Source organism: Sphaeramia orbicularis, chromosome 7 (genome assembly GCF_902148855.1).
Source record: "Sphaeramia orbicularis chromosome 7, fSphaOr1.1, whole genome shotgun sequence".
NCBI lineage: Eukaryota > Metazoa > Chordata > Actinopteri > Kurtiformes > Apogonidae > Sphaeramia > Sphaeramia orbicularis.
In genome coordinates, this window is record NC_043963.1 from 31235378 (window position 1) to 31262251 (window position 26874).

Genomic DNA, 26874 nt, shown 5'->3' on the forward strand with positions numbered 1-26874 from the left:
CCTCAAGTCCCAGAATGCACTGGGCCATTCTTTCGATCTGTATCATAGTATTATAATACATACACAGGGCCTTTCCCAAAGCAGGCTGTGGGTTAAGCTCGACAGGCCACGTGTGACTTATGTCAGAAAAATATAAGACACAATCGAACAAATGAGACAATTTAGTCAACAAACTTTTATTAATTAGTTGAGGGATACTAATGCACAGGAAATACAACAAGTTTGGGAAAAATTGTAACAGTTCAGACTCAAAGGAGGTTAAACCTCCAATGTTAGGTACTATACAACTTAATTTTAGATATGGAAATCTTCAATTTATCATTAGTCTCATTTCACCTGTTATTTATATATCACAATCAGTTAGGTGCTACAACATTATTTCTTAAAACTCTCAACAGTTTCATCACAATGGCCCCGACAACAGTGGTGGATGCCACTTTCTGCATACAAAATAATCCACTGTTGTCCAAATAAAAGGGTAAAATTCTCAGGCTGTCTACGTGGATTAACCTTGGTTTTGGAGATAACATTACTGACAAAGGGAAGACACTTGAGCCTGCTGTTTCCCCAGGTACAAAAGTCACACCACACACAGTCCAGGTAACTAGAAAGCTCCAACAACACTCCTATTTCAAGCCTATTTCATGGTATAGTAAGTGCACTAAATACAGAAACAAACACACATACATATGCCTTGCTGTCCCATATTGAATAGATATAATAAAGGACTCTCTCAATGTGTTTGTCATCATGTACTGAAAAAGCTCAATTTATGTGCATCATCAAAATGAATAAAATAACAGTGTATGCCGACACATAGGCCTACAATGTTTTTTTGTGGTCTACAAATTTTTTTCTTCTTTTTTAAGGATTTCATAATATGTAAAAAAACAAAAAAAACAAAACAAAAACAAAAAACAAACAAAACAAAACATTTTCAAAGCAAACAAATAAAAGGGGCATGAAAAAAGCCATACAATTTTGAGAATACACATCAATATCAAAATATCAGCAAGCCAACAAAACCAGCTAACTATGGTGTATTGCTGTACTCTCTAAACATGTTGCAGTTAGCTTACACTGCGGGATAGATATGTGTTTTCCACATCATAGGAAGACAGATAGTAAAGGGTGAGATAAAATATAAAATACCCACTGTTAAAAGCAGTGCTAAACTATCATATTGCAACACCAAAGCTTGTTGGGTAAACACAGTCAATGTGACGTTATTAATGAAACAAGTAACAAGCAGCTGATGAACTGATTCTGTGCCACAGCATAACACCTGACGAAAAAGTGTTACCATTTCTGACATCCAGTCATTACAAAGGTGCTAACTGTATAATAAACACACATACACACACACACACAAGGTCTGGACAACTCATATTGAAAAGGTCCGAGGACCAGTCAGTGCTTCTCTAACTTATCTTCTCTGTCAGCTGAACCTGGATAGAAGGAAAAGGTCCATCCCACTAACAGAGACAGACACATGCATAATCACCCCCATCTGAAAATACTCCACCGGTTGATTAAAAATGGAGAAATTCAGCTCATATCTTTGCTTCAAAATAGAAAAGGTCACAGCGTAGGATGACTCCATCTGGGACATGCCTACAAATTTCAGATTCAATGTTTGTCGAAAAATGCTCTGTTGACATCAGTGCTTGATTTAAAATGATGACATTGACATTTGTTGGTGCAAAAATTCATTGAACTTGCCTGTAGGGAGAAAAATGGCAGGATGGATTAGTGGACTTGAATCATTTCAGGTCCTTAAGGTAGAGTGGCAAGTAAAGCACCCTTATTATCTCATCAGTATCCTCACATCACAACTTTATTCAAAGCTATCAGATTTCTATCTAGGCAATACACACAAGAGAATATAAAATAGATCTGTTTCTTTTTAAGCAAGCGAGTCATTATTTTTACTGTTATTATTATGGAGATGCACTGCAAATATAAATGGAATATTTCTGTACTTCTCATTTTCTCAAATCATTAATATAGCTGTGGATTCAAGTATCTACTTTAATTTTGTTATAGTCAACACGATTGCACACATTTAGATTTGAAATCAAAGTAATTTTAGATATTGGTTTGTCTTTTTTTTCCCCTCTAAAGCTAATCTAACAAAGTGGTAAAAGCAGCCTTAAAAATTCAACAAGACCAGTTATGGCTTTGTTTTGTGAGTCATAATTTTTTGGTCATGTTGGATTCAAGATACTAACTAGAAATAATTAACCGTGCTGCTCATTATCTGGGAAAAGACAAATGTAGCTTTTTTTTTTTCTAGTTTAATTTTTATTAGAGTGTAATATGATCCCACTCCTGTACCTGACTGCCACTAGGTTAGGTTGAATACTCCTGGAGTGCAAAAATACAAGAGGGGAGTTAGAAGGGTTAAGGGTTAAAGTGCAAGGCAATAACTTTGAGCATCCAGGAATTAATCCATATACCTTATTATATGTAAATCTTCATTTGCAGGTTTTCTGTTTAATAAAAGCTTACTTTCGCCAGCCTCTCTATAAAAGATAGTATTTTTATTCTCTCCTCAGCTCTTTGATTCCAGCTACAGCAGTAGCCAGAGTCATATGGCGTCTTTGAATACGATCTTTACTTATTTGATTGTGCTGCAATGGTGCAACAAGCTTCACACAAAATTCATCGTTCTGTCCAACATTTAGCGTTGCCAGTCCTTTTTTAGACAGCATACTTCAAGTTTTTTTTTTTGTTCAAAATCAATCAAACAATGCCTTATTTGATATTACTGTAGCTGAATAATAATAATAATATGACGTATATCTTACTTCTTTTTGGATACTCTGCTTATTAACTTCAGTGTAAATCTGTGGAAATAATTTTTTGACAGTTATGGTTGTCAATGCAGATCAATGCAATTCATCATTACATGATGCAATAAAATTAAACTAATTGTCACAGGAGGAGCTGAAGGAGTGGAATATCATGAACAACTGACCGACATTTTAGCTTATGTGACATTTGCTTACTGAAATTCAAAAACATGAAAAACAAAAGTTAAACCAGAAACAGAGAGAAAAAAATCAAGTTAAAAACAACATTGCACTTTAGCACACACTGCAAAAATTCTGATTGCTCATGATCCGATTGGACATGACAGGCTTGAAAATGATCGATGGCATCATTGCTTTGAGTATATAGATATATAGATATAGATATTGTTTATCTACACAGTACAGTATATTTGTGGAAAAAAATGTGAAAACACTAGCTATAATTAAATGACTTCACCATGCTAATAGAATATCCTTTTTTAAACCTCTCAAGCACAACATGTAATAGAGAGAATTACACTCCATTTGTTTCGCACACTATTTCTGCATTGAAAATGCTATCCATGTAGAAATCAGGATTTTATCTTTGATCACTACAGACACCCCTGCTGTGAGTACAGAAACTGAAATGTGTGACTTAAAAGGAGACAAAAGTGGAATGGAGAAATAAAACACTACTGTTATACAAGTATGCTTTGCAACAGTAGACATGTTATCCATGGGGTCTTGAAACCAAGATTTGAAGTCTGTACTAAAGATTTTACTTCTTAATGGTTGGTTTAGCTTTCTTCTCAGCGCCAAGTCCTTGTGGAGTTAGAAAGGTCTTTAAGCTTCCTGGCATAACATCTATAGTAAGCATCTCCTCTGGCCCCTGGGTCGACAAATGCAGAGCTACTCTGAAAACGACAGCCTCTTAGGTTTGCTTCGTCTGGCGGCGGAGGCATTGGGCTGTCTATTTTGGCCTGAATAAATGCTGTCCGTTGGGTCAGAGATATGGGTGGGGGACTGTGGTGGGGCAGAGGAAGAGGTGTCATCAGAAGTTGAGTCTTGAGTAGTGGTAGGTGCTTCAGTTTCTGTTTGGAGAGGTTCAACCACAGGGGGCCGCTCTTTGGGCTTGCGACCCCTCTTCTTACCAGAGGTGGCACCGTTCCTCACCTCTTCTTTGATCCCATTGTTTTCTGGTGCTTTGCTCTTGCTACTGGAGACCACCTGACTAGCGGCTGCACGGAACCAGTTCTGAGACAAAACACAGGGTTACTGATCAGTTCAAGACTTGAAGAGGACAGAAGAGAACATAAAACAATACATGTTCTGTACAGTGTGTCACAAAGTTAAATTCCCATTGTAGACTGTATTCATATACACTTTTTTGGGGGAATTATCTGCCTAAGGGACAAAATATTACAAAGTTTCACAGACTTTAATAAAATAAATTAGGAAACAAATATCAAAAGGGCTGGTTGGGTGTCTTTTCATATATATGTAGGTTTACGCACATTTATACAACCGATTTCTAAATTTAACAGGAGAAGGAGTTTGAAAAATGAAACTTTTCTAATGTGCAGAGTGTTTTAAAGTAGAACTGAGCTCAGAGACAATTATTCCTTTTGAGTTAAACCTATTCTTTTACTAATTCATAGAATTTTAAAACCTGACCTAATTTTTTTTATTAATGATGTCAATTTGGGAAATTTTCACAACTTTTATTCTGAAAACATTTGCTTGTAGATCAGTGCAATTTGTTTTCCAATATCTTGTTTCAAAAACTTACAAGACAAACATATTATTCATATTAAAAGGAAAGAACTGTAACACTATAACAAAGTGTGGTTCTGAAGGTGTTTTAGAAGTCTGAATAACATAGACCCACCTGTGAGTGTGTTTTGCTGATGTGGTACTTGACACCACTCTCTGAGCTGAACTCCTTCTGACAGATGAGACATGTGTACTTCCCCAGCTCTCCCCCACCCTACAATGCAAACACATATATGTCAATCTTAACATCAAAACATGATGGTTGAATCTTCAATGCCAGTTATATTAATATTTCTTGTGCATACTGTTTATCAATGTTGTAACTTTTCTGTTGTTTTAACATTTATAGAACATTCCTTCCACTAGTCCGCTACACAAAAACTGGAGAATTACTACAGTATTCATGTATGGATGTTTATATGTCGTATACTGTACACCACAGAGATGAATATGATCCAGTAATCGGTGCAGAGTGTATGTGTGTGTGTGTGTGTGTGTGTGTGTGTGTGTGTGTGTGTGTGTGTGTGTGTGTGTGTGTTTGTACCTGGCTGCAGTTGGCAAAGTGGGCTTTTAGTCCTGACACACTGGAATAAACAGCTTCACAGTTCTGAGAAAAAGTACAAACACTATGTAAAGAAACTGATTCAATGTAAACTACTGTGTTGCTAGTATGAACTATTAGGGACAGTATTGGATTAATGAGTTGATTCAGTGAAAGTTCTTACTTCATTGGTGCAGCAGATGAAGCCCTTCTCTTTGACTTGGCTCTTCCACGTCTCTAGTAGCTCAGGGCTAAAGTTGGGGAGGCCAGGTCGGGTGTAGTTTAACTAAACACAAAACACACATAAGTAGAGTGCAGTATTTATATGCTGATGACCTAAACCAGTGCCTTAGGATGTATTATTTGGCTTTAATTGGAGTGTTTGCCTATCATGTCTACTAACACTGTGGGTTATCTGTCCACAACACATCATACATCCTTTCGCCAGCCCTCACCCTTTTGCTGTCGGGTACCAGGTCATCCTTGATGCGACGCTTTGTGCCCCAGTCTTTGGCCAGCTCGTCCTCTGCTATCTCCTGCAGGTGGAACACAGCCACCTGGGCTGATCTACGCCTCACTCTGCCACTGGGGGTCCTTTCAAAGTCCTCCCCCAGGCTGTCGTTCTGAGTTGGTTTTTCTTTGTCTCGCTCCCTTTCCTTTTCGCTCTCCTTTTCTTTTCCCCTGTCCTTCTCCATAGCCTCCCTCTCCTTTTCCTTCGGTTGGATGGATGGTGCTTTGTCCTGCCATTCCCTCTTCTCAGGTTGGCTGTGCTCCTTTTTGCATCCTGATGGAAACTCCTCAGACACCTGGGGGACCAGTAAAACTCATTTTAGACGACAAAATGTGATTAAACCTGTGCTTCTTTCAAAGTAGTTATAAGTTTTAACAGGATTATATTATTAAAAGGAGGAAATTATTTTCTCAAAGACTGTGTTCATGAAGGTCCCCTGCCACCATTTATGAATTAATGTTATGCGTAATTATTTGTCTTACACGCTCTTTGCCGGTATTGTTGTTGGTGTCTGTGATGTTATCCTTGATGTTGGTGGTAGCTGCAATCGCGGTGCTGATGGCTGGGGAGTGTTCGGTACGAGCGTGGTAGTCTCTACCGGCCTTGGAGCGATAGGATTTTCCACAGTGCTGGCAGAGAAACACAGGCTTCTCATCATCAGAAAACTCTCTTCCACAACGCTTTTGGTGGTACTGGTAGCCCATCAGACTGGAGAAGTGGGCCGAACAGCCCTGCATATGTATGTGTGATTGTACACATTTAATGAGTGTGCGGTGTGTGTGTGTGTGTGTGTGTGTGTGCATGTGTGAGTTTAATGACAGAAATGAAACAGAATGCAAACGGGAAACTGGGTAAGTGGAGCACAGTGTAGGATTTACTGGATAATATTAGTGCATTTGGTTAATATCTTGTGGTTTGTGTTAAACAGAGGAAAGTGGAGAAACCACTCATTTTTCGATATGAAGACATGTCGATGTGCAGAATCTATTTTTCGCAGCTCGTTCTCTTTTCCTCTCTGCCTTTTGCACTCTAGTATGAGTAATGGGAAGCAGAGTGTTGATGTGGTTTTGGGCAACATGTCAAGAACAAGGCGTAAAGGAAAAAAGGGAGAGAGGTAAAAGGAGGCAGACACAAATAGTGGAGCCTGAGGAGAGGGAGAAACAAAAATCGAAACTGGCAGGTGAAAAGAGGGGAAAATATGAGATGAGAGACGGGATAGTTGTACAAATGGAAATGAAGGACAACAGAAAGACAAGTAAAGAATGGAAGGAAGGAGGACAGAACAGGGAAAAAGGAAAAAAAAAAAAGCATGCATACCTCACTAGGACATTTGATTCGTCCAATCTGTTTGAGTACTCTGCGCAGCCTTTCCCTCTCCTCATGCTCGTCCCCCGTCTGGTCTTCACTCCCTGAGGGCTGAGGGGGAACAAACACAATGTCACATACGTGTATCCCACCACAGCACCTTCTCCTCCCTCCTGACTTAAAAAAAAACGCAGATGAAAATGTGTTTTCCATCTCAGCTGCTCACATTGTGCCAGAATCATTAAATGGTTTCATGGTGAGGCAGTTACTCAAGGCATGTTTATGACAACTGTCAAACTCATGTTTTCACTCGAGTATTAGCTGGTGCCAAACCCCAGCCAAGACCAGGACAACAGATGGTGGGGCTGCCAGGGAGGAGTAGGAAGAAAAGTCTGTGACAGAGAATGGCTTTGCTGAGGAAACCCAGTGTAGTGAAATATTTTCTCGTGTATTAACACACAAAGAACGAATAGAGATGAAATCCTATGTGTCTGTTGAGGTAAGGAGGAGATGAGATACCGCCAAAATAGTAGTACAAGTAAATCACACTCAAGCCTGCAGGTGCGACAACAGACACCAGCTCAGTGTTTGATTTACACTCTCAGAGGAAGAAACTATGAAACTACATCAGCATGTATTCTTAATGCCTCTATCAAACAACAGAGAGAAAAAGAGCACGCATGACAGAGAGAGAGAACAGGCGCTAGTATCACAGTAGCAACAGCGACATCAAGGTCAAACTCAGTGGGCGACCCCTGTCCTTCTGTCTGCCTGCTGTGTTTTCCCACACTGCTTTCAGGCTGTTCCATGTGACAATGTACCGGATGCATGGTTAACAGACACCAAATAAAATCTAACTGACAAAAAGTCTGTTTAGGGATATTCCGGCAAATATCCTCATTGACTGACTGTTATTTCCTTGAAATTATGCACTGAAACATTAACAATATTTATACTTGTTTCCAATTTCCTGCCATTATGTGTGAGTAACAGAAAAAATTTACAACTCAAAGAAGTCAATCTTTGTAGCAGTAAAAACCTACTCAGATCAGGAGCTCTAATTTTCTAATATCAAAAAGGTGGCAGGACCTCGGATTTAAAGTCAACACATACACACGGTGTAGTCTCTAGTTCTGCAGGATTGGATTTCTGCCAATAAGGTCAGGGCGCAACTAGTCTAAACTGAAGACAAATGGCTGTATCAAACAGTTTAGCCTGGCTGACACAGATGGTCCACTAATCTACTGTATTGAAATGGAAAATATCCCACACCCACATGGATACACTACACAGCTGCACATACTGCAGATCATATACTGTGGGACCAAAACACGCTAACATACATGCTTCATACCACAAGGTATGGTGCATGTACATTCATTAATGTTTAATGATACTTTCTCAAACAGGCAGCGTTGAATTATTTAGCAAAATTCACAGCACTATCATAGCGCTGATGCAGGAGTGTCATTATAATATCTTAATGAAGCTGTCTGCTGTCACAGTTAAGACAGCTGCAAAAAGAAACATGAGCACACCAAGACCAATCAGAAGTTAAGGTATATGATCATTTACACCAAGATCCAAATTTTAATGAGTAAACGCTGACAATGAACACACAACACATTATGTACCATAGCAGACTGAAAAATAGATTAATATTCCATAGATTAATGTACATATACTGTATGTAAATGCCTAAATGCAGAGCAGCTCAACAAACCCTATGAAAGCTGACACTAGCAGCAGTGTATGTCCATACATAGAGACATAAGTACAAGTGTTCCTGCCTCCTGAATGGGTGTAATGTTATGGTGTGGTGTCTAGTGTAGTGTAACTACCTTGTTTAGTGGGTCAGTGTGGCAAGTGAAACACTAGCTCTGTGATTCCCATGTATCCCAATCTGAGCTTTGACTACTGACTGATGGAGGAAGGGGTCAAGGATCAGGCAGAAGGTACCATTCATTTTATACAGTGAATTTCACCAGTGTGAGCAAACAAACAAGTGAGGGTCTAAGGATATAGTGTCCTCTCTCTCTCTCTCTGTGTATATACATCCATATATATATATATATATATATATATATATACATACATACATATACATATGTATGTATGTGTGTGTGTGTGTGTGTGTGTGTGTGTGTGTGTGTGTGTATATATATATATATATATATATATATATATATATATATATATATATATAAAAGCTGTACGGATTGTGAAACCCGTGAAGAAAAATTGCAAACTTGGCTTGTCTTTAGAAATGTCCAGATCATTTATATGCATATCTGTACCTTGGAGCTGTGCTCAGTCATAGTGTGGTAGTTGAGGCCGGCCTTGGACCTGAATTGTTTGTGGCACTGCTGGCACTTCAGGGCATCCTGGAGCTGAAAGGGATGAAGGCCAAACACAGGATCAAATAACATTTCTATAAAAGGAAACTAACCACTTTTAGTGTGTTTACCTTTCATAGGATTAATCACTTTAGCAACATTTCATCTGTAACCCAATAAAATCTATTATTTCTGGGCAATTCTAAGTGAACAAAAAAACAATTTCAAGCAACTTTGGGAACCAGAAAAACCTAATTTAATACAGTGTTCCTTTTTGCAGGTTTCTACTTCAGTATTGATTTGGGGACAGAGGTGTTTTAATGGTGAATGGCTCAGTGGTAATGTGTGGATTCTGTCAGTGCTCAACAGCAGACTGTCACCTTAATAAAGTCACATGGGCCACTGGACGATGGACCCATTATAATGGCTGCAGGATGACACCTCTCAGAGGACCCTGAGGCTACTGTGGATCTTCAGCTTGACTGTCTTTAGAAAAAACTCGATAAGAGTATACCTTTTTCCATTATATTGTCCTACATCATTTATTACTATTATTGACCACGACTGAGTTAATCCAAACAAACCGCAGACATACTCTATACCTCCTCTTGATCTATTTCATATTATCTTTCATTTCAGAGCAGATGAATAAAGGATATTACATGAGGAAGGAGGTTATGATAACTGTGCAGAGATGCGGCCTGATATTGTTTCAGTCTTAAGATCAATATCTTGACTGTAAAGGCTCCCCATGCAGTGCACAATGGGTCCCCTAGGAGTTAATGCCTAATAGCACTGCAGTTGAGAGAGGTGCATTTCCTACTCAAAAAGTTTAATAACAATTTCAAATCTTTTTTTTTTAGTTGATAAAATAATTCCCTTAAGGCACTGTGCTGTCAAACTGGCTGCTGTACACTTCAGGTCTGATTAAAGCACCTTTTTATTTTGTTTATAGCCTCACACTATATATTATCATGACTTATAGGTCTGGAAGAACAAGTGTTATATTATTTGTCAATACATTTTATTGTACCTTTCTTTTAACATCCTGACTGCTTTTATATTGAGAGGCCAAACAGAATTTCATTGTACATCTGTATAATGACAAATAAAGATTCATTCATTCATTCATTAAAAGAACAGCACATTTCACGCAGTTTCCTTTATCTAGAGCACTGAGCAGGTATGACACAAGAGTTAGAACAGATATGTAATATTAAGGACATTTAATATTCAGCTGGCAGTTTTCACCAGACACAAATGTAGTGTAAAAACTAGATGTCAGACAGAGGAAAAAAGACTACCACTGAGACCACTAGTCCTTTTTTTGTTGCAGAATATTATTAAACCCCAAATTGTGACATTTTCCTCCTTTTCGTCTATTTGAGCGACTGCTTGGTTTAACCAACTATTATGATGCTAACAAGGTTCTTAATTGTAATTCTTCAATTTTGCCTCCAGTTATTTTTCTGTATTACTTAGACTCTCCAATGTTAAAGCAAGTGGGAAACAATTCTAGCCTCCAGTCCTTTGTATCTCCCTCAACATTTAGGCATTTCATCCATGGTCCATGTCCCAACCCTCCATTATGTTTGACAGATGGAGGGTTAGGAAAATCGCTGGTAGTTTTTGCATAATTTCACTGTCAAGTAGACTGACAGATGGATGTATCAACAGTAGTGATTATATAAGTTCTTTAACTGGGGAAAATTTCCAGAAACCTTGAGCTGTATTATTTTTCAGCCCTAAGTAGCTGGACAGGACCCCTGCTGAATCAGATAGTCAGCTACGAATATGGCCCCAAAAAAATTCTAACAAAAGGTTTCTCAGTGGTTTACAAAAGTATTAGATGTACTTAAAAATATACTAAAATTCTACCAAAGTTTTGCAGATTAGCACCACCTACAACTAATGAGTAGCTACAAATTGTGAATGGAATATTTGAGATGGAGATTCTGTCCCATAGATTGAGGACTCAAGAAGAGCAGTGTCATGATAAATGGGAGAAATGGACAATTTTCATGTCAACGTCACATTACTAAAACTAATTGTTAGTCACAAAGGTTTTTTACGGTCAATGTATCCCAAGTGTCCCTTATGTTTGTATTGTACAGAATTCAAACAATAAAAATAAAGTATAAAAATTTTAAAAATTAAAAAGTTTAAAGTTTGTCTCCAAGAAAGGCCCCATTTTCAAAATGGCGGCTGTCAGGTCCTTAAAATGACCTTTACTCCTTTGTATTCCTCCTAGACCAGGAATACTGGTGCCTGATACATGTTTTGGCCATATAATATTCTAATTAGCATATTTGCATGATGAATAAGTGATTACAAGTAAAATTATATATTAACTCTTTCCCCGCCAGAGCATTTTCCAGTGAGTTGGTAGCCAGCGCCAGCCGTTTTGGTCATTTTCACTAATCTTTGGAGGCTCACTGAAAATGTTGTGTTAGGAGTATGTGAACACTGAATACATCAAAAGAAAGAACAGAACTTCAACTTTTAAACACAAAAAACTATTTTATTCTATCTTTATTCGTTCATGAGATATAAACATTTGAATACTGGTCATTTTCAGGAAAAAAATGAATTTTGAGCAAAAAGCTGAGAAAATTGCATTTTTTTCAAAGATATTGATTTTCAAGAGAAAACTGATTTCCTATTTACATTTTTGACTCTTTCTTATTTACCAACAGTAACGCTGTCTTCAAAATCACAAAATAAAATAATAATAACAGCAATAATAGTAACAAACAGCTCTAAGATATCCCATCATTCCACAAAATGTTAGGGGAATCCACACCAAACTTTAGACCGAACATCTTGTAAAGCACCAGGTTCCTTCTAAACTTTGCACATTTACATACATCAGTTATAAGTCTAACACATAGTAGTTTAGCTTTTGGATATAAACACCTCAATATTCCTCATTTTCAAGAAAAAAAAGAAACAAATGCACTAAATACTGTAGATTTCTGGCCTTTGGCTGCACCAGGTCCTCCTGTTGGACCAGCTGCTGTGTTTGATCTGTAAATAATTCTATGGACATCTAGTTATTTATCTCTGTATGAATATATGTATTTATTTATTTCATACAAAAGCCAAATCCAAAAGTGTCTTCCATGTGTCCTGCTGACATTCTACAGCTGAATATGTTCTGTGTCCTCAGTCTGAATCTGAACTCACTCTAACAGATGCAGACTAGCTTTCCTTTGTCTTGTCCCATGTCTGTATGTCTGTCTTCTCCTTGAATGTCCACTAGAAATGTCTCTTTTCTCTTCCTCCTGTCTGTCATTTTCTCCGTGTTGCTCTGTGCCCCCCCCACCCCACCCGCACCTCCGTGTCGGACCTGAGCCGCTCCGTGTTTCCCGTGTTCCGTGTCCGTCTCCCTCACCTTCTATTTCTCCGTTCCTGTCTCTAAATGGTTCTTCTGTAGCTCCATCATATATTGAATTGTCAGACTCTGTCTCCATAATCATCTTTAAGGCTTTTGAAACTGCGCGCGGTTCCTGCACAGTCTGCACTTCCTCATTCAGTGACTGCCGCTGGATGCGTTGCCATGGGATACGGAGACTCCAGTGCAAAAACGTTAAACCCGGCCCGTCATTTTTCCGAAAAAGTTGCTTAATTGTTTGTTTTTGGACTAAGGAAAGTAATTCACATGATCCACAACACCTCCAACTACAGTATAACAGTGAAAACACGGATTGACGGAAAATCTCGTCATTGGCGGGGAAGCGTTGGGAAGCAATTGACGGAATATCTCGTCAATGGCGGGGAAAGAGTTAAAACAATTGATTACAAGCATTTTTATGGGAAAAATAAGTACAATTTCCCTTATGTAATTGCATATTTCTGCTTTCTCATATCGTTTTGCATAGGGTTGGTGGTTTCTTTGGTTCATAACCATTCTTTTGATTCCAATAAAGAATAAATTCATTAGAACTGTGTGGTACTGTGAAATTAGTCAAAACAGGGCTCCTCAGTACCACTAACCCCCTTTGATTTTTTTTTATACGTTTCTTTATATTTTTCATGTGTTTTGTTTTCTTGCCTTTTGGGGATTTTTAAAATATTTTTTAAAATACTTTTCTGATTGATACATATCTTTTTTTCTATTTTCTTCAGTTGTTTCCTCTTATTCTGGTTTATTTTTATACTTCTTTTCACTGTGACCTTCACCAGATTTACCATTAGTCATCACACTCTTCCTGCCATAGAGATTGATTCTAGGGATTCTCACAATTCCCGACTTAACATGGTCCACAAGCAGGAATGCATGTTAGTCCATATGCCCTGCAACTGCACTGCTGTGTTCGACAGGCAGTTGTGCAATTACAGTGGGTCATCTGCAGGAGGCTTTCTGGGGCAGCAGTCTTACTGGTCATAACTGGCAGGAACTGGTTGTCCACCAGTTTCCATCCCCAATCTACTGTGTTCATGTCACCTTCCTTTCCAACCCACACCATGATCTGGAAGTAAACTCTTTGGCAGTGATATCTGGTTGAGGACTCAGTTGGAGGCAGACGTTCTGGGGTAACAAATGATTTCCCAGGTAGGAGGTGTGGGGTGGGGGGTGAGTGATTTAAGTAGTCAAGTATGAATTTTGTTTGAGCAAACAAACATTTCAATGAGGCACGCAATATCAAATGTCAGTATTCTCTTCCACCATCTTCTGAATTGCTGAAAACTGTGAATTTAGTTTTGTTGGGTTTAGTATAGTGCCACCATTATACTCAAAAACATCTATAAAGGATGCATTACATATGTATTACCTATTTCAAATTTAAATAAGAGACAATTTTAGAGGGTTCACACACAGGCCTTTGTTCAGGCTAATTCAGAGTTGATTATGATCAAAGTTATACAACTTCAATTCAAGTTATTTTTGGGTGCAATAACTTTACATTGAATGTCAAGTCTGTGTTTTAGCACAAAAAAAGGGCATGTGTCCAAAAAAACATAAAGAGTAGGAGTTACATGACATAGGCTAAATTGTTTACATCTCTGCTTCACCCCACACAAAGACAAGACCTTACAGTAATCTCACAAAATCATGTATTCCATTAGTATGTAATCATGTCAGTCCAATTTAGACAAGTCCAATGGATTCATAGACCCAGAAAACATGGGGTTAGACACCAAGATTACTTGGCTAGGTCAGATAATGAAGGGGTTAGGATATTTTAAGGGTTTCCTGCCCGTCTTGGATGCCATCTTGAAAATTACACCTTTCTAGTTGTCAAACTTTGAAAAACTTTTAGTATGTTAAGGACATCTCATACTACACAAAATAGCTGAGAAACTTTTTGTTAGAATTTTTTAAGGTTAGGTGTTTTTTCATATATACGCAGCCACCTTAGAAGTTATGACAACATCCTCATTTCCCATACCCCACTGGTTTGCCGACATATGCTGCATCGCTCACTGACCTTCTGGCAGATCTCCATGTGTTTCTTTAGGCCGTGGACTGTTTTCCTGGTGACGATGGAGCAGGTGGGACACACCACTTCACCTCGCTCTGAAATGGCTCGCTGCCACTGGGTGTCAGGAACCAGACCTTGTAAACACATGGATATTACAGTGAGTCAACTACAGTGTAGCTGTCATGGTGTTCTCATGGGTATAACATTTCCCAAGTACATTATTTATTGACAAAAACATTTATATCTTGCTGCAGGCTCCAGTGTTTAAGGTTTGCAAAATATAAAGCGATGTTTAGAAAGACTGTTTGCATCAGCCAAGAGGGGTCATTTTTTGGCACAAAGTGTTTAAATTAAACATCTCAAAGCCATAGCACAAAACCAGTGGTGTTAAAAGTATTCAGATCTTTCCCGTCAGTGAAAGGGATACAAACTGTGAAAAACCCTTGGTTGTTTGTCTCTATATGTCCAGGTCGTTACTGAAAATGAGAATCAGTTCTCAACTGACTTAACTGGTTAAATAAAGGTTACATACATACATACATATATACATACATATATACATACATACATAAATAAATGGTCTCTGTCATTGTTTTCTTATTCTATATATTTTGGATTCATTTTACTGGTACATCAAGGTATATGCTGCATTTGAACTATTTTAAAGCACGTGAGCAACTTCATCCAGTGCAGAAATGTGACAAATCTCCATTTCAAGTCACATAAAAGTCACATTCATTCTGATCTGACTGTTCAGACTGAGATCAGATTCAGGACTTCATATAGAAATGGCCTCAATCAGAATTCAAAAGATCAGATTCAATGTGATTAGTGTTTTTTCAGACTAAGGTCACTTTGCCTAAAATATGTGATATACAGAATGCTTAATACATACAGAATGAGGAAGTAAACAAAATGGAGACTAACATGGTGTGGCTAAACAAACAGTATTAACAACAAGTATGGAAATGACACTTCTCATACTTCAGTTTTAGTGTCTATCAACAGTAGTATGCTATCTAACATGAGCCTTAGTGGTCTGAGGTTTAAAACTGTTTTAAACCCTTTACATTAATTAATATTCTGGACCTAACCTCATTACAAACCAAGGTCACCAAATTTATTCTAATTCTGGCAGAAATCTTCGAAAAATTCCTGAAAAATAAACATTGACATTTTCTAATGCATTCATGAGATATGATCTAATTGCAGCTATTATTTTATGCTGTTTATGCTGTGATCTTTTAAGCCTTGAGACATTTACTACTTTGCTTCAAAACTATAAAAAGACAGCACTTCATCATGTGACAATTTTCATTTGTGCAAAGAAAAGATTTACATTTTTCTGTTAATTTTACCAAAAGTCAGAGACAGTTCAGAAAAAAGAATAATGAAAGAAACAAAACAAAAAAAAATTAACCTGAGTGTTTACCAGAGCTGGTTGTGGCTGAATCCTTCTTAGAAAAGCCTCCAGCAGGTCTTCTCTGAGGCTCATCACTGGGCCCACTCCCCTCTGGTCTTTTCACACGGCCCGCCTTCAGCTTTTCCTCCACCTTAGTCATGCCTATCACACACACACAGTCGTGGTAGAAATGAATACTCCTATTCAAGTAATTCAAGAGAAGATGAGAAATACGGGTAGAGTGGGACAGATGGAGGACAATGCTGAACAAGAGAAATACTGAAAAAGAGAAAGTTGATACAGGGACTATAAAAGAAATCACAAAGCCTCTGTGAAAAGAAAAACAAATGTGGAGGAGATTGCTATGAGCTCTACTGTATCGGTGACAGCTGGACTGCAAAAGAGAGCACTGAGTCCTGCATACTAAGGATGAACTGATACTAAGTGATGGCAAGTATTTTAGAGACGTGCATGCTTTATGAATCACTAAAACATTTCAGCATATGAATGAGACAAAACAGTGAGAGGCTGAAAAGCCTGTGTGGAAGTCATGTGTGCTCAGTGTATGAGTCACTGATTCATTTAGCAGAATATGAAACATCTCTGCATTTGCCACATTAGAACATTAAAAGGCCAGTAGCATTGATTAGTAACAGTAGGGAGCATTCACAATCACTAGGCAGTCATATGATGTAGTTAGATTTTTCTAACAAGCATCAAACACACAATTTCAGTCCTCATTGTCCAGCAGTGGTGCATTCACTATCTCAGTGTTTCCATCATTCAGTGAATCATCATAGGCAATCTGTGGCCTGCTGTATTGTCAGCAATCAGTGATGAATCAGCCAGTGCATAATAATCTCCTCTTCATGACTTAATTTATTCCCATTTTATTATGGCACCCACTATGAGATTACTACACACATTAATACACAACACTGTTTTCATCTGTGATATATTGTCAGTAAAAGGTGTAAATGTAAGGAAAGCTTCAGATCTACCTTTCAATCCAAATGTACCAGAAATAGAGGGCTGTTCTCCAGTGAATTTCTTGGGCGTTTTTTGCTTCCGTCCTGGCTCAAAAGAAAAAGCAGAGCAAAGAACCATCAAGCACAAACAGAACGAGCTCATAACAACTAGGGATGCACCGCTCTAAAAACCGCACTTTGGTGTGGGCCTATGTTTGCCTGTTTGACTACCATTGGCCAAATCTGGAAATAAAACCTGTGGCAGCGGCTGATATTTATCAGTTGTTGCATGAAACACTTGATGTGATGAAATGAAAACCCAGTTAAGGCATCTGAATATAGCAGCTCTAAATTCACCTCTGTTTCAGGAGCACTTAGACAAATTCAACACGATACCAAGTACTTGTCGGAGTAGGGCTGCGCGATTAATCGATTTTAAATCACAATTGGATTTTTTTAAGTAGGACGATTTTTAAAAAAGGGTAATTGTCAAATCGATTTCGTCTCTCTCGTGTCTCCAGGCCATATGCCTCCAGGCTACCGTAGGCTCCTCCTCCTAATTGTAAGAGCGGTCTTTCACAGAATTCCTTGTTATGACCAAGGGCCTTAAATCTGTGATGGCATCAAGGAATCGTCGAAAATCCCTGCATGGGGATCACTCATCTTACGTGGTCCACACACACATGCATGACTGATGCCTGTCACTGACACACATTGGTATAACTTCTGTGGGCCCACCAAGGAATTTTCCGTGATTCCGTGACACCATCACAAATCTGAGGTGGGGAGCAGCGTGTTGCATTGCAGGCTGCACACATAAATGACATGTCGACTTCTGTTGTCTTTTGTAGTTTTACCCAAAAACCAAAAATCGAGTTTTTAGAGGAAAAAAGTCTTGATTTTATTTTTGGCCAAAATTGTGCAGCCCTATGTCAGAGTCTTGAATGAATCACCAGGGACCTGTGCTTTCAAGTAATCTTTACATACCACTAATGATTATTGATTGGACACTAGAGCTTCAAAAATTAATGGACTAATCAAGTTGTTGTCAACAAATACAAAGAGTAACTATTTTGATAACCCAGAATCAGCTTTGATAATTTTTTTAAGATAAAAAAAAAAAAAAGTCAAAATCCTTAGGTTACAGCTTCATAAATGTGAATGTTTTCTGGTTTCCTTTCTCCTTTGTCACAGTAAACTGTATATCTTTAAAGTTCTGGGCCAAACAAGACATTTAAGAATAACATCATGATCCTTGGGAAACACTGACCTTAATTTCTCACCTTCTTCTAATACTTTATGGACAAACAATTGAAAATCTAGAAAATAATCAACTGATTAATCGACGATGACAATCTTTAGCTGCAGTTCTAGTGGACACTAATCAACAACTACCTATTTTAATTAAATCAAGTCAATTTTTGTAAATACAACTTTAGCCTGCAAGAGATCAGAGTACTAGTAGTTATCAACAACCTGAAAACAAGTGAATAACAAACATCGGCCAAATCTATAAGTCAATTATCTGTATCAACCCAGAGTTTCAGCGTCGGCGCATCACTAATAACGTAGTTTCAAAAGACATGCTGTAGTCTTACTGTGCTTCATTCTCTCAGGGTCTTCATCGGGGTACGAAGGGGGGAGACTGCCACCCTCGCTTTCACTGCCCCCTGCATCAGAAGACGTGCTTTGTGACTGCGACTGCTGAGAGTGTAGCTGAACTGGTTGTGACTGGTGAATCTGATGTGAAGGCTGGCTGTGCATGTGCTGTTTGTTGTCACTCTTCCGATGGGCTAGTTCCCCATTCTGTGAGGGCATGGACACCTCGTGGGTCTTTTTCACTTTGAAGAACACTGGAGAGGGGGGACTGTTCTCCATAGGCCTGAATTCACACAACAAGGAGGGACAGTTTTGGGCAGTCAGCACGATGATGTTACACAGTCCATTAAATGGGTCAGTGTGGGAGGGAATTTAAGCTGTAAATCCCAGTTACCTTTTCTTGATGCTGGATTTGACAGAGGTCTTTTGTAGCTTTGACTGCTCGTCCTTGGGCTCCATACTAACACGGTCTGGGTGGCTCCATAGCTTGTGCTTCTGCAGGCGAACCTTTGTGGCGAACACTGCCTCACAGTAGGGACAGCCATGACTCAGCTTCTCTGCTACGGTGGCCTGTTAGAAACACAGACATGTGGAATGAGGAGAGAGGAATTAGCATTAGCTAAATCTAATGTATCGATCTTGACATGAGGTAAGTTTAACATCTTTTGTACTTCGGCTATTGGCAAACCCAACAGCCTTTGGACTAAACCTAAACTTCCTTTTGTTTGTTTAAAATGCATGTGGTCTCTGGCCCATTCCTGATGAAATTAGCTTAAAGCAAAAAAGGACATGTGGGGGTGTTTCATACAATTAAAAGCTTTCCTGTACTAACCTATGCTAGGGATTCTTGTGTTCCGTACATAATTTTAGATCTGAGGTTGACAACATTTTGACGGCTATGCTTGTCATTTTGATAGAAACGTATTAATGATTAAATAAAGTCAAAATAATTTCAGTAAAACTATTTGCTTCCTGTAATCACTAAATTTGGGGTGTGAGCATCATTATTAGAAATACAATAGGCTACTTTGAGAAGTAAGGGAGGGTTTTCCCACATTTTACTAAGACCTGCTGTGAAGTCAGCATGAGGTAGAAATAACTGCATAGCAGGAAAGAGCAGAGGTTAGTGACTCACCCCCTGGCAGCGCTGATAGTGGTACTTGACGCCATAGATGCTGGGAAACTCTAACCAGCAGCCTGAACATGGACACTTAACCCTGGAGCGACGTTTAAACTCTTCCTTCCATTGTACTATCATATGAGCCTGCTCAGGGGTGAGGCAGAGAGAATTGAATAGATATAAGGATTATCACTATACTGTACTGTATATTGTACATATTCATGGGGAGCTGCCTACTCGCAAAATAAAGCCTACTTCAAACACCCACTCAGTTCAAAGAGAGATACTCACAGGGATGCTTCTCAGTTCCTGCACTTCTGCTTTAGGACGACCTTTCCTCTTGCCCTCCACTGGCTCATCACACACAGGACCTGAGAGAGAGCATTTCTGAGTTAGCACAGAATACTGCCAGGACTTTAAATCTACTGAACAGAAATTGTGATTACCACTCTCAATAGAATTGTGAGTGAAATATCTTCTTTTTTTTGCTGAAAGTTAAACAGAGACAAAGAAAACTAGTTTACAAACTGGACCAAGATTTGAGTGATACAATACATGTCCTGATGCAAGAGGTTACGATTCAATACACTGAGTTAGATGATAATGGAGACAAGGTTTAATATTGTGTAACTGTAGGAGAAATCATAGTATAAAGGACGCACTACGATATGCTTAACTGTTTTTGTTGGTTTTGTCAAATGGATGAAGACAGTTTACAACACTTCAAATTAGCCACAAATCTTTGCAGTGTTTGTGCTCAGATGAATAAAGAGTCACAAACGATAATACTGGAATACTCAGGTATATCAATAATTCCTTACACTCATTTATGGTGGTAAAAATGTGTTACATAAAAGTCTAAGCCTCCCATCCTGTTTTGAGACAAAATGTTAAGCAATATGTTTTTTGGCTAAGACTTTTTGATTAACATCAGGATGATACATTTTGTGCACTCCAAAAAACAATCTGTGGCTGTCTATGTGTGTGAGTCACACAAACAGAGAGAAGAGAAGGGCAGTGTGGGTAAACGCCTGTGTTGAGCCAAATAGATCAGCTATAAATCGCTGGTGCCTGTGTGAACCTCTGACACAGCACAGCCGTCAGACTCAGCTATCTCTGCAGCCTATTACTCCTTCGCTCCATCTCTCATATTTCTGCTTTCCTCTGTCTAGCTTTTTTCCTTTTCTTCCCAACCAACCACCCCTTCCCAAGTTTTCTCTATGTAAACTTCAGAGGAAGGGCAGTGCGCTAGCTCATTAACGCTCTCCTCTGTGCTACAATTAGACCTCTGTGCTTCTAACCCTGAACTCTACAGTATTTCTATACACAGCTGCTGAGGAGGGAAGGCGAGTGTATGCATGAGGAAGAAGAGGGGAGCTTAAAGAGAGACAAGTCGAGAGGATGCTGAGGGACAGACTAGAGAATTGCAGAGGCGTATTACTTCCTCTGACCAAGCAGAATACTGAATGACAGTGCTGCAGGTAGGAGCTGAGCTATACTCTGCTCTTGAACGATATACCTTTACGTGTACTCTCGATTCCCCTGCATTGATCTGGCAAGAACAGATGGCAGCAGCAAAAATGAAGGGAGCAGCAGAGAGATGGTGCTTGAACCCGTTCAGTCATATCAGATCTAGAAAATGTCAAAGAAAAACTACTCGAAGACTTGAGTAGAGATCATAGTCTTTTGTAGTGAAGTTAGAAGAAGCAGTGGTCTGTTTCATTTCCACATGCTGAGGAATGTGACATTGTGTCTGCCAACTGCTTTCTTCTCCTGCAAACTCAGTGACAAGCAAAAAAAGGATGCACACAGACATAGACCATTTGTGGTAGGTCCCAAAGTGAATCAGAGCACTCTGTATGCCAACCAGGATTATAAAAATTGACTTTTCATCAAATAAAAGAATTGACTTAATGCTATCATTCCTCATACAACAACAGCTCATGCTGAAAAAAAAAGAAAAGTCCAAATCATCTCTCTGTGCCACTGAAAATAATGTGCATAAAACACACTCCAAGCCTAACCTACCGTGACCTCCCTTTCTCATTTTCCCCCTTTGTTTCATTACACAATATATCAACTTTCCACCTTTGCCTCATTTGTTTTCTTTTTGTTTCTCCCTCACAAATGCAGACACAAACACGGGCTGGCAGATTATATGTAATCTTTTACTTCTGACGCTCAGTAATAAGGTAGAAAGAAAATAAGGCAAGGCTGAATGAGATTGAATGCGAAGGAGCACCTTGTGCTGACTGTGTTTGGGAACAGTTCATGACACAAGGTGTAAATACACACATATTGATACACACAAACAAGTACATTGAAAATCATTACCAATGTGTGTGTACATGATGTGTGTGCATGGATACGAGTACATTAATATTCTCCAGGCGAGGGAGCATTTCTCTATTAGCTGTCTGGGTAGCAGCTGGAGAGGTGATGCAGTCGGCGGTGCAGCTCTTGTGCTGAGGAGGAAATTGAGCATGCATTCTAATTCCTGTCTTAGAAAATAAAGGTCTTGTAAAAGAAAGGCATAATTAATGAATTCTGCTCTTGGGAAAGATATGTTCTTGTTGCTATGGGAATAAGATCCACTTGTCTTAGTTACCACTATCAGAGGCCTCTTTCTAGTAAGCAGAACAATTAGGCCTACATGGAGTAGACTACAATGCAAACAGGCACGTACATACACAGGCCAGGGCGGTACAGGTATAATATGGGTGCAAACTTAAATGAAACACAAGACCAGACTTGTATTGATCTGGGGCACAATATGCAAATACAATAAAATGGCTTTGGTATCTGAAAAGGGGTATCTTTGCTTTGCTTGTTTGAATATGAGTTGCACACTCTGGCACTCAGTCGTTCCAGCAATCACAACCATTGTCTTGGAATGAAACAAAGCAGGCCCATTGTGTCAAATCTAAACCCCGGTTCTCAGGCACAAGCTAAGGGGATAAAACAGCTGTTCAACTAATGTCAGAGTATGAGTCGCTCCCAGCTGTCTGCAACTGTTGCTCCAAACTGATTAATCCGGAAAGAAGAGAAGAGAAGAGAAGAGAAGAGAAGAGAAGAGAAGAGAAGAGAAGAGAAGAGAAGAGAAGAGAAGAGAAGAAGTAAAGAGGAGAAGAGTCAGGACCCAGGAGTCCTGGCAGCTGCCTAATGATCTCAAATAACCTCTGAGTTCTCCTAGCTACGCCTGCAACTGCTCCCCCTGAGTGTAAGGGTGCACACATTACCCACAAACACACACACAGAACAGTCATTTGTTTTCCTCGACAAACACTCACACAGGAGCCTTTGTCTCTGCACAGTAGGGTTTAGACATATTGTAGTTTCGACAGACAACGTGCACAAATAGAAACACCACTAGCCACTGACACAATTGCGTGGAGAGAAGACGGATCATCACTACACCTTCAATCTAAAAAGACAATAGTTGGAGAAAATGACACACCTGGACATAAAGCAGTGTAACCAACAGGACAGAGTGCACCCATTTTATGGCAAATAGTGTACACAACCACTGGATCTTGCTGCAATTTCTGTCTATTTTTCTTTTTAAAAGTTGCTGAAAAGTTCAAAAGTCTCTATCTTTTCTCTCGTATCCTGTGTTGAGCAGCATGTCACCACTTTCACAAACACTTTGACACACAGACACCTTGCACCATTTCCTACATTATTTTTCAGTCTGTATTCTCATCTCCTCCTCCTTTCACACACACACATGCAAACATAGCACAAAGCTTCATATCACGTACACACCTCTCTTTGAAGACGTCCCCATATTTGCCTCCCAGACAGGCCTGACTCCAGAGGAGAGCTGAAGCTGCACCAGAACGGTCTTGCAACCCAGACACTGACAAACTGAAGGAAAACCAGACTCCCTCAGTGAGTCTCACTCTTTTTTTTCCTTTCTCTCTCTCTCTCCTTCTCTCTTTTTGTCTTTCTCTGCAACTTTGTCTGTATGTTAATCCCCAACATACTTTACACTTATTTACATATGAAGAAAGTTGTACTATATCAACTAATTTGTTGATTTATAATTCAAGCAATATGCCTTATGTTTTTTTTCCCATTAAGCTTCCTCTGACAGTGAAATTAAACAATCTCAAAATAATAAACAACAGCTATTATTCTGCAAGTGCAGCAGGGATATGCAAGTGTGTACTACTCTGTTTCAGAGTCACACTGCATGGGTAAAAACCAATGAATGCCTTCTAATCTGCTGTTTGGTTTACTCAGCTGGTTTCTACTGAGGTTACAAGCAATTTTAGGACTTAATGATATACAGATAAATATTAGATTAGCTAGTAATGTGCAGGAAAAAAAATTGGTAAATATGTATGAAACCCCAGTCTAAGCATATTGAGCGTCTAAGCAATGGTTCACAGTCCTCAGTGGTCTGTACTTTTTGGCAGTTCAGGCTAGGTCCCACTACCACATGAGCCTGCGTTTAACAGTTTACTGCCCACTAAACCACACTGAAAGTAGCTGAATCAAAGGAAAGAGCTTGGAATTCCGGCTACATAATATAGTGACTCACAGTACCTCGACATCCTCTTCAGACCTACATTGATTTTACAGCCTTCCACATCAGCTGCTTGCTTCATATTATTGGAAACCTAATCTATTGCCTGATGCCCATTTGGCTCACAGCCAATGGTGTGTTTAGTGACATCCAATCACAACAGCTTCGGGTGACTGGGCACATATGTGGCCAGTGAAATCCCCAGGAGGGTACTGACAGGTGAACTGACAGCAGAACAAATAAAAAAGACTAACTGAACAGAAATTGAAATAAATATGCATAAATTCTGCTTGCGATTCATACAAAGTGGCATGTTGTAGTACACACAGCACGTATAGCAGCATGTGTTGATAAAATATATGCACGCCACATAGACAATGCCTGCTCCAGACTGTTTGTGGTGCTCTCCTTATGGACAGTGACTCACCAGCTCAATCTCTGCCTCCTCTCCCATTTACTTCCTCTCATCTGCCGTCCTCACGCCTGCCAAATGAAGGTGTGACAAAGATGACAAAGGACTATCCTCAAAACGAGATGCAGCATCAGGCTGAGAAGAGCACCAGAATTTAATTTCGGCCCAAAACAAACACACTCAGGTCTATAGCTCTTTATCGATTTTATCTTTCGTTTTTTTTTTTTTCCACCAATTTGGGAGACTCGGAGCACCAGCAGGTGGGAAATCTAAGAAATATGAGATGTGATAAGATGGTAGAAGCAAAAGAGTGGATAGGTTTGCAGGGACAGAATAGAAGGCAGCAGACTGCCTAATAAGTGAGGCAGGAACGACATGAAGCTTTTGGGAAAGATGAACCAGAGAGAAGTGACAGTGTGTTGTAGAAACTGAGAGAGTGGACAGAAAGGCGAGGGAGTGAAACTAATAGGTAGAAATGAGAAAGAGGAATAGCTGCTAAGGCAAATATGCAAGGTCAGCAGATGGAAACTGTGAGCCTGAAATGAATGTCCATGCAGTCAGAGAAGTAAACTGTCATTTGAGAACAACACATGATCATTGTATGCATGCATGAATGCCCACAGACATGTAACCCAAACAAAACAAACACTAGTCCAAACTACAGTAGCACATTTAACATTCACCAAGAGCCATGAGGATATCCAGCATTAGGAGGATCGCCCACTTACACAAACACATACACGTAATATATACGCCTACACTGTGATTTATGCTTTTTTTAATGTTTGCAGAAATTGCCCTAATCTCAGGTCTTGCCTTGAGCATTTTGCAGATCAGCATTAACGTCTTTCCAAACACTTTCATCGCAACTTGTTTTACTGCTCAGAGCACTGGCGGATGAAAAAAACTCTAATAAGATGTTAATATAAAACCAAACATGAGAGCAAGATTTAAAGAGAGAAACAAAGAGAGAACAAGTCACCCTCAAGGACCACATCCTTTCCTGTAAGTTGTCTGGTGTGGCAAGATGACAGCTCTAACCACACCAATTACACCCAAGGAAAACACACAAACCCAATTTGCACTTTTTGTTTCCATGTATAAAAGCAAAAAGGAATTTCAAGAAGCCACTGGTTTAAAAAAAAAAAAAAAAAAAAAAAAAAACACACAACCAAAAACTCCAGTTTGACGGAATTTCCTCAAAGTTACGTATATCTAGGCCTGTCTCGATTACCACATAATCCCATCATCATGACAATTTGAGGCAGCTGCAATTATTTAGTATAATCATGGTAATTGTTTCCATTCAACTGTATAAAACAGATGGGTGAAAATAACAATGCCACATTTTCATCACTATTACCAATACCGCTTTCCACTAGGGACAGGCAAATTTAGCAAATTTAGGACTGGATGCAACACAAGGAACCCATTTATCAAAACACCTTTTCTGATTTTACTTAATATGTATAGCATTTAGCCAAAACAGTACCATAAACATTATATCCCACCCCAAATAAATAGTTGTTGACTCTTACAGGGGCTATGTAGTACTACTTTAAAATACTAAACATATGAAGTGAATCAAAATATATCAACAGTCCTGGAGATTTATGTGACCACTAGAGGGAGTAGTGCATTTGATGCTGAAATTGCAGCATTTCTTCTACATATGTGAGTTTGACGATGAGGCTTATGAAGGTATAATGTTATTATGTGATATTATCTTTGCTAACGTTGCCGTTTGTTGATCCATGGTTCAGGCTAAACTGTGACAGTCCTGAAATTGTTTGGATGATTCCAAACAGATCTTTCACATCTAGTGCTACTGACAACACAAAAAATACAGAAAAGGGAAGTGATTTGTGGTTTTACTGTAGCTGATTTCAGTCTAAAAACAAAGCTAAGCTAACAGAGCATAATGAAAACTATTATCTGACACAGTACATATATATATATATATATATATATATATATATATATATATATATGTAAAGAAAACAGTAAATATAACTGGCAATGGGGTTGTTTTTGAAGAAAATACTAATACCATAACACAGATGTGTGTAAACAATGAACTTTATATTTTATTCAGTGAGTGATACAGTCTGTGGATACATAATGTTGATTCGTTAGTGGTTTTGGTAGTCCT

At 38.9% G+C, this 26874-nt stretch overlaps 1 protein-coding gene across 4 annotated transcripts in view; it reads right to left on the minus strand.

Moving 5' to 3' along the window:
- Window positions 1–156: 156 nt before the first annotated feature.
- The window catches only part of znf512b (zinc finger protein 512B), a 34593-nt gene continuing 7875 nt past the window's right edge, over window positions 157–26874 (minus strand). The window contains exons 3-17 of one of the 4 annotated variants that reach the window (XM_030139210.1): window positions 20071–20150; window positions 19795–19923; window positions 19054–19229; window positions 18659–18942; window positions 17094–17165; window positions 16123–16254; window positions 14697–14824; window positions 9226–9318; window positions 6941–7039; window positions 6106–6354; window positions 5568–5918; window positions 5297–5398; window positions 5116–5178; window positions 4687–4785; window positions 157–4052 (exon numbers count right to left, since the gene is read on the minus strand). In XM_030139210.1, coding sequence (XP_029995070.1) covers window positions 3708–4052; window positions 4687–4785; window positions 5116–5178; window positions 5297–5398; window positions 5568–5918; window positions 6106–6354; window positions 6941–7039; window positions 9226–9318; window positions 14697–14824; window positions 16123–16254; window positions 17094–17165; window positions 18659–18942; window positions 19054–19229; window positions 19795–19923; window positions 20071–20150 — 2402 coding nt within the window. In that variant the 3' untranslated portion in view covers window positions 157–3707. Of the gene's footprint in view, window positions 4053–4686; window positions 4786–5115; window positions 5179–5296; window positions 5399–5567; window positions 5919–6105; window positions 6355–6940; window positions 7040–9225; window positions 9319–14696; window positions 14825–16110; window positions 16255–17093; window positions 17166–18658; window positions 18943–19053; window positions 19230–19794; window positions 19924–20070; window positions 20151–26874 lie in introns of all 4 variants that reach the window. The other 3 variants (XM_030139209.1, XM_030139211.1, XM_030139212.1) reach the window with 3 other exon arrangements.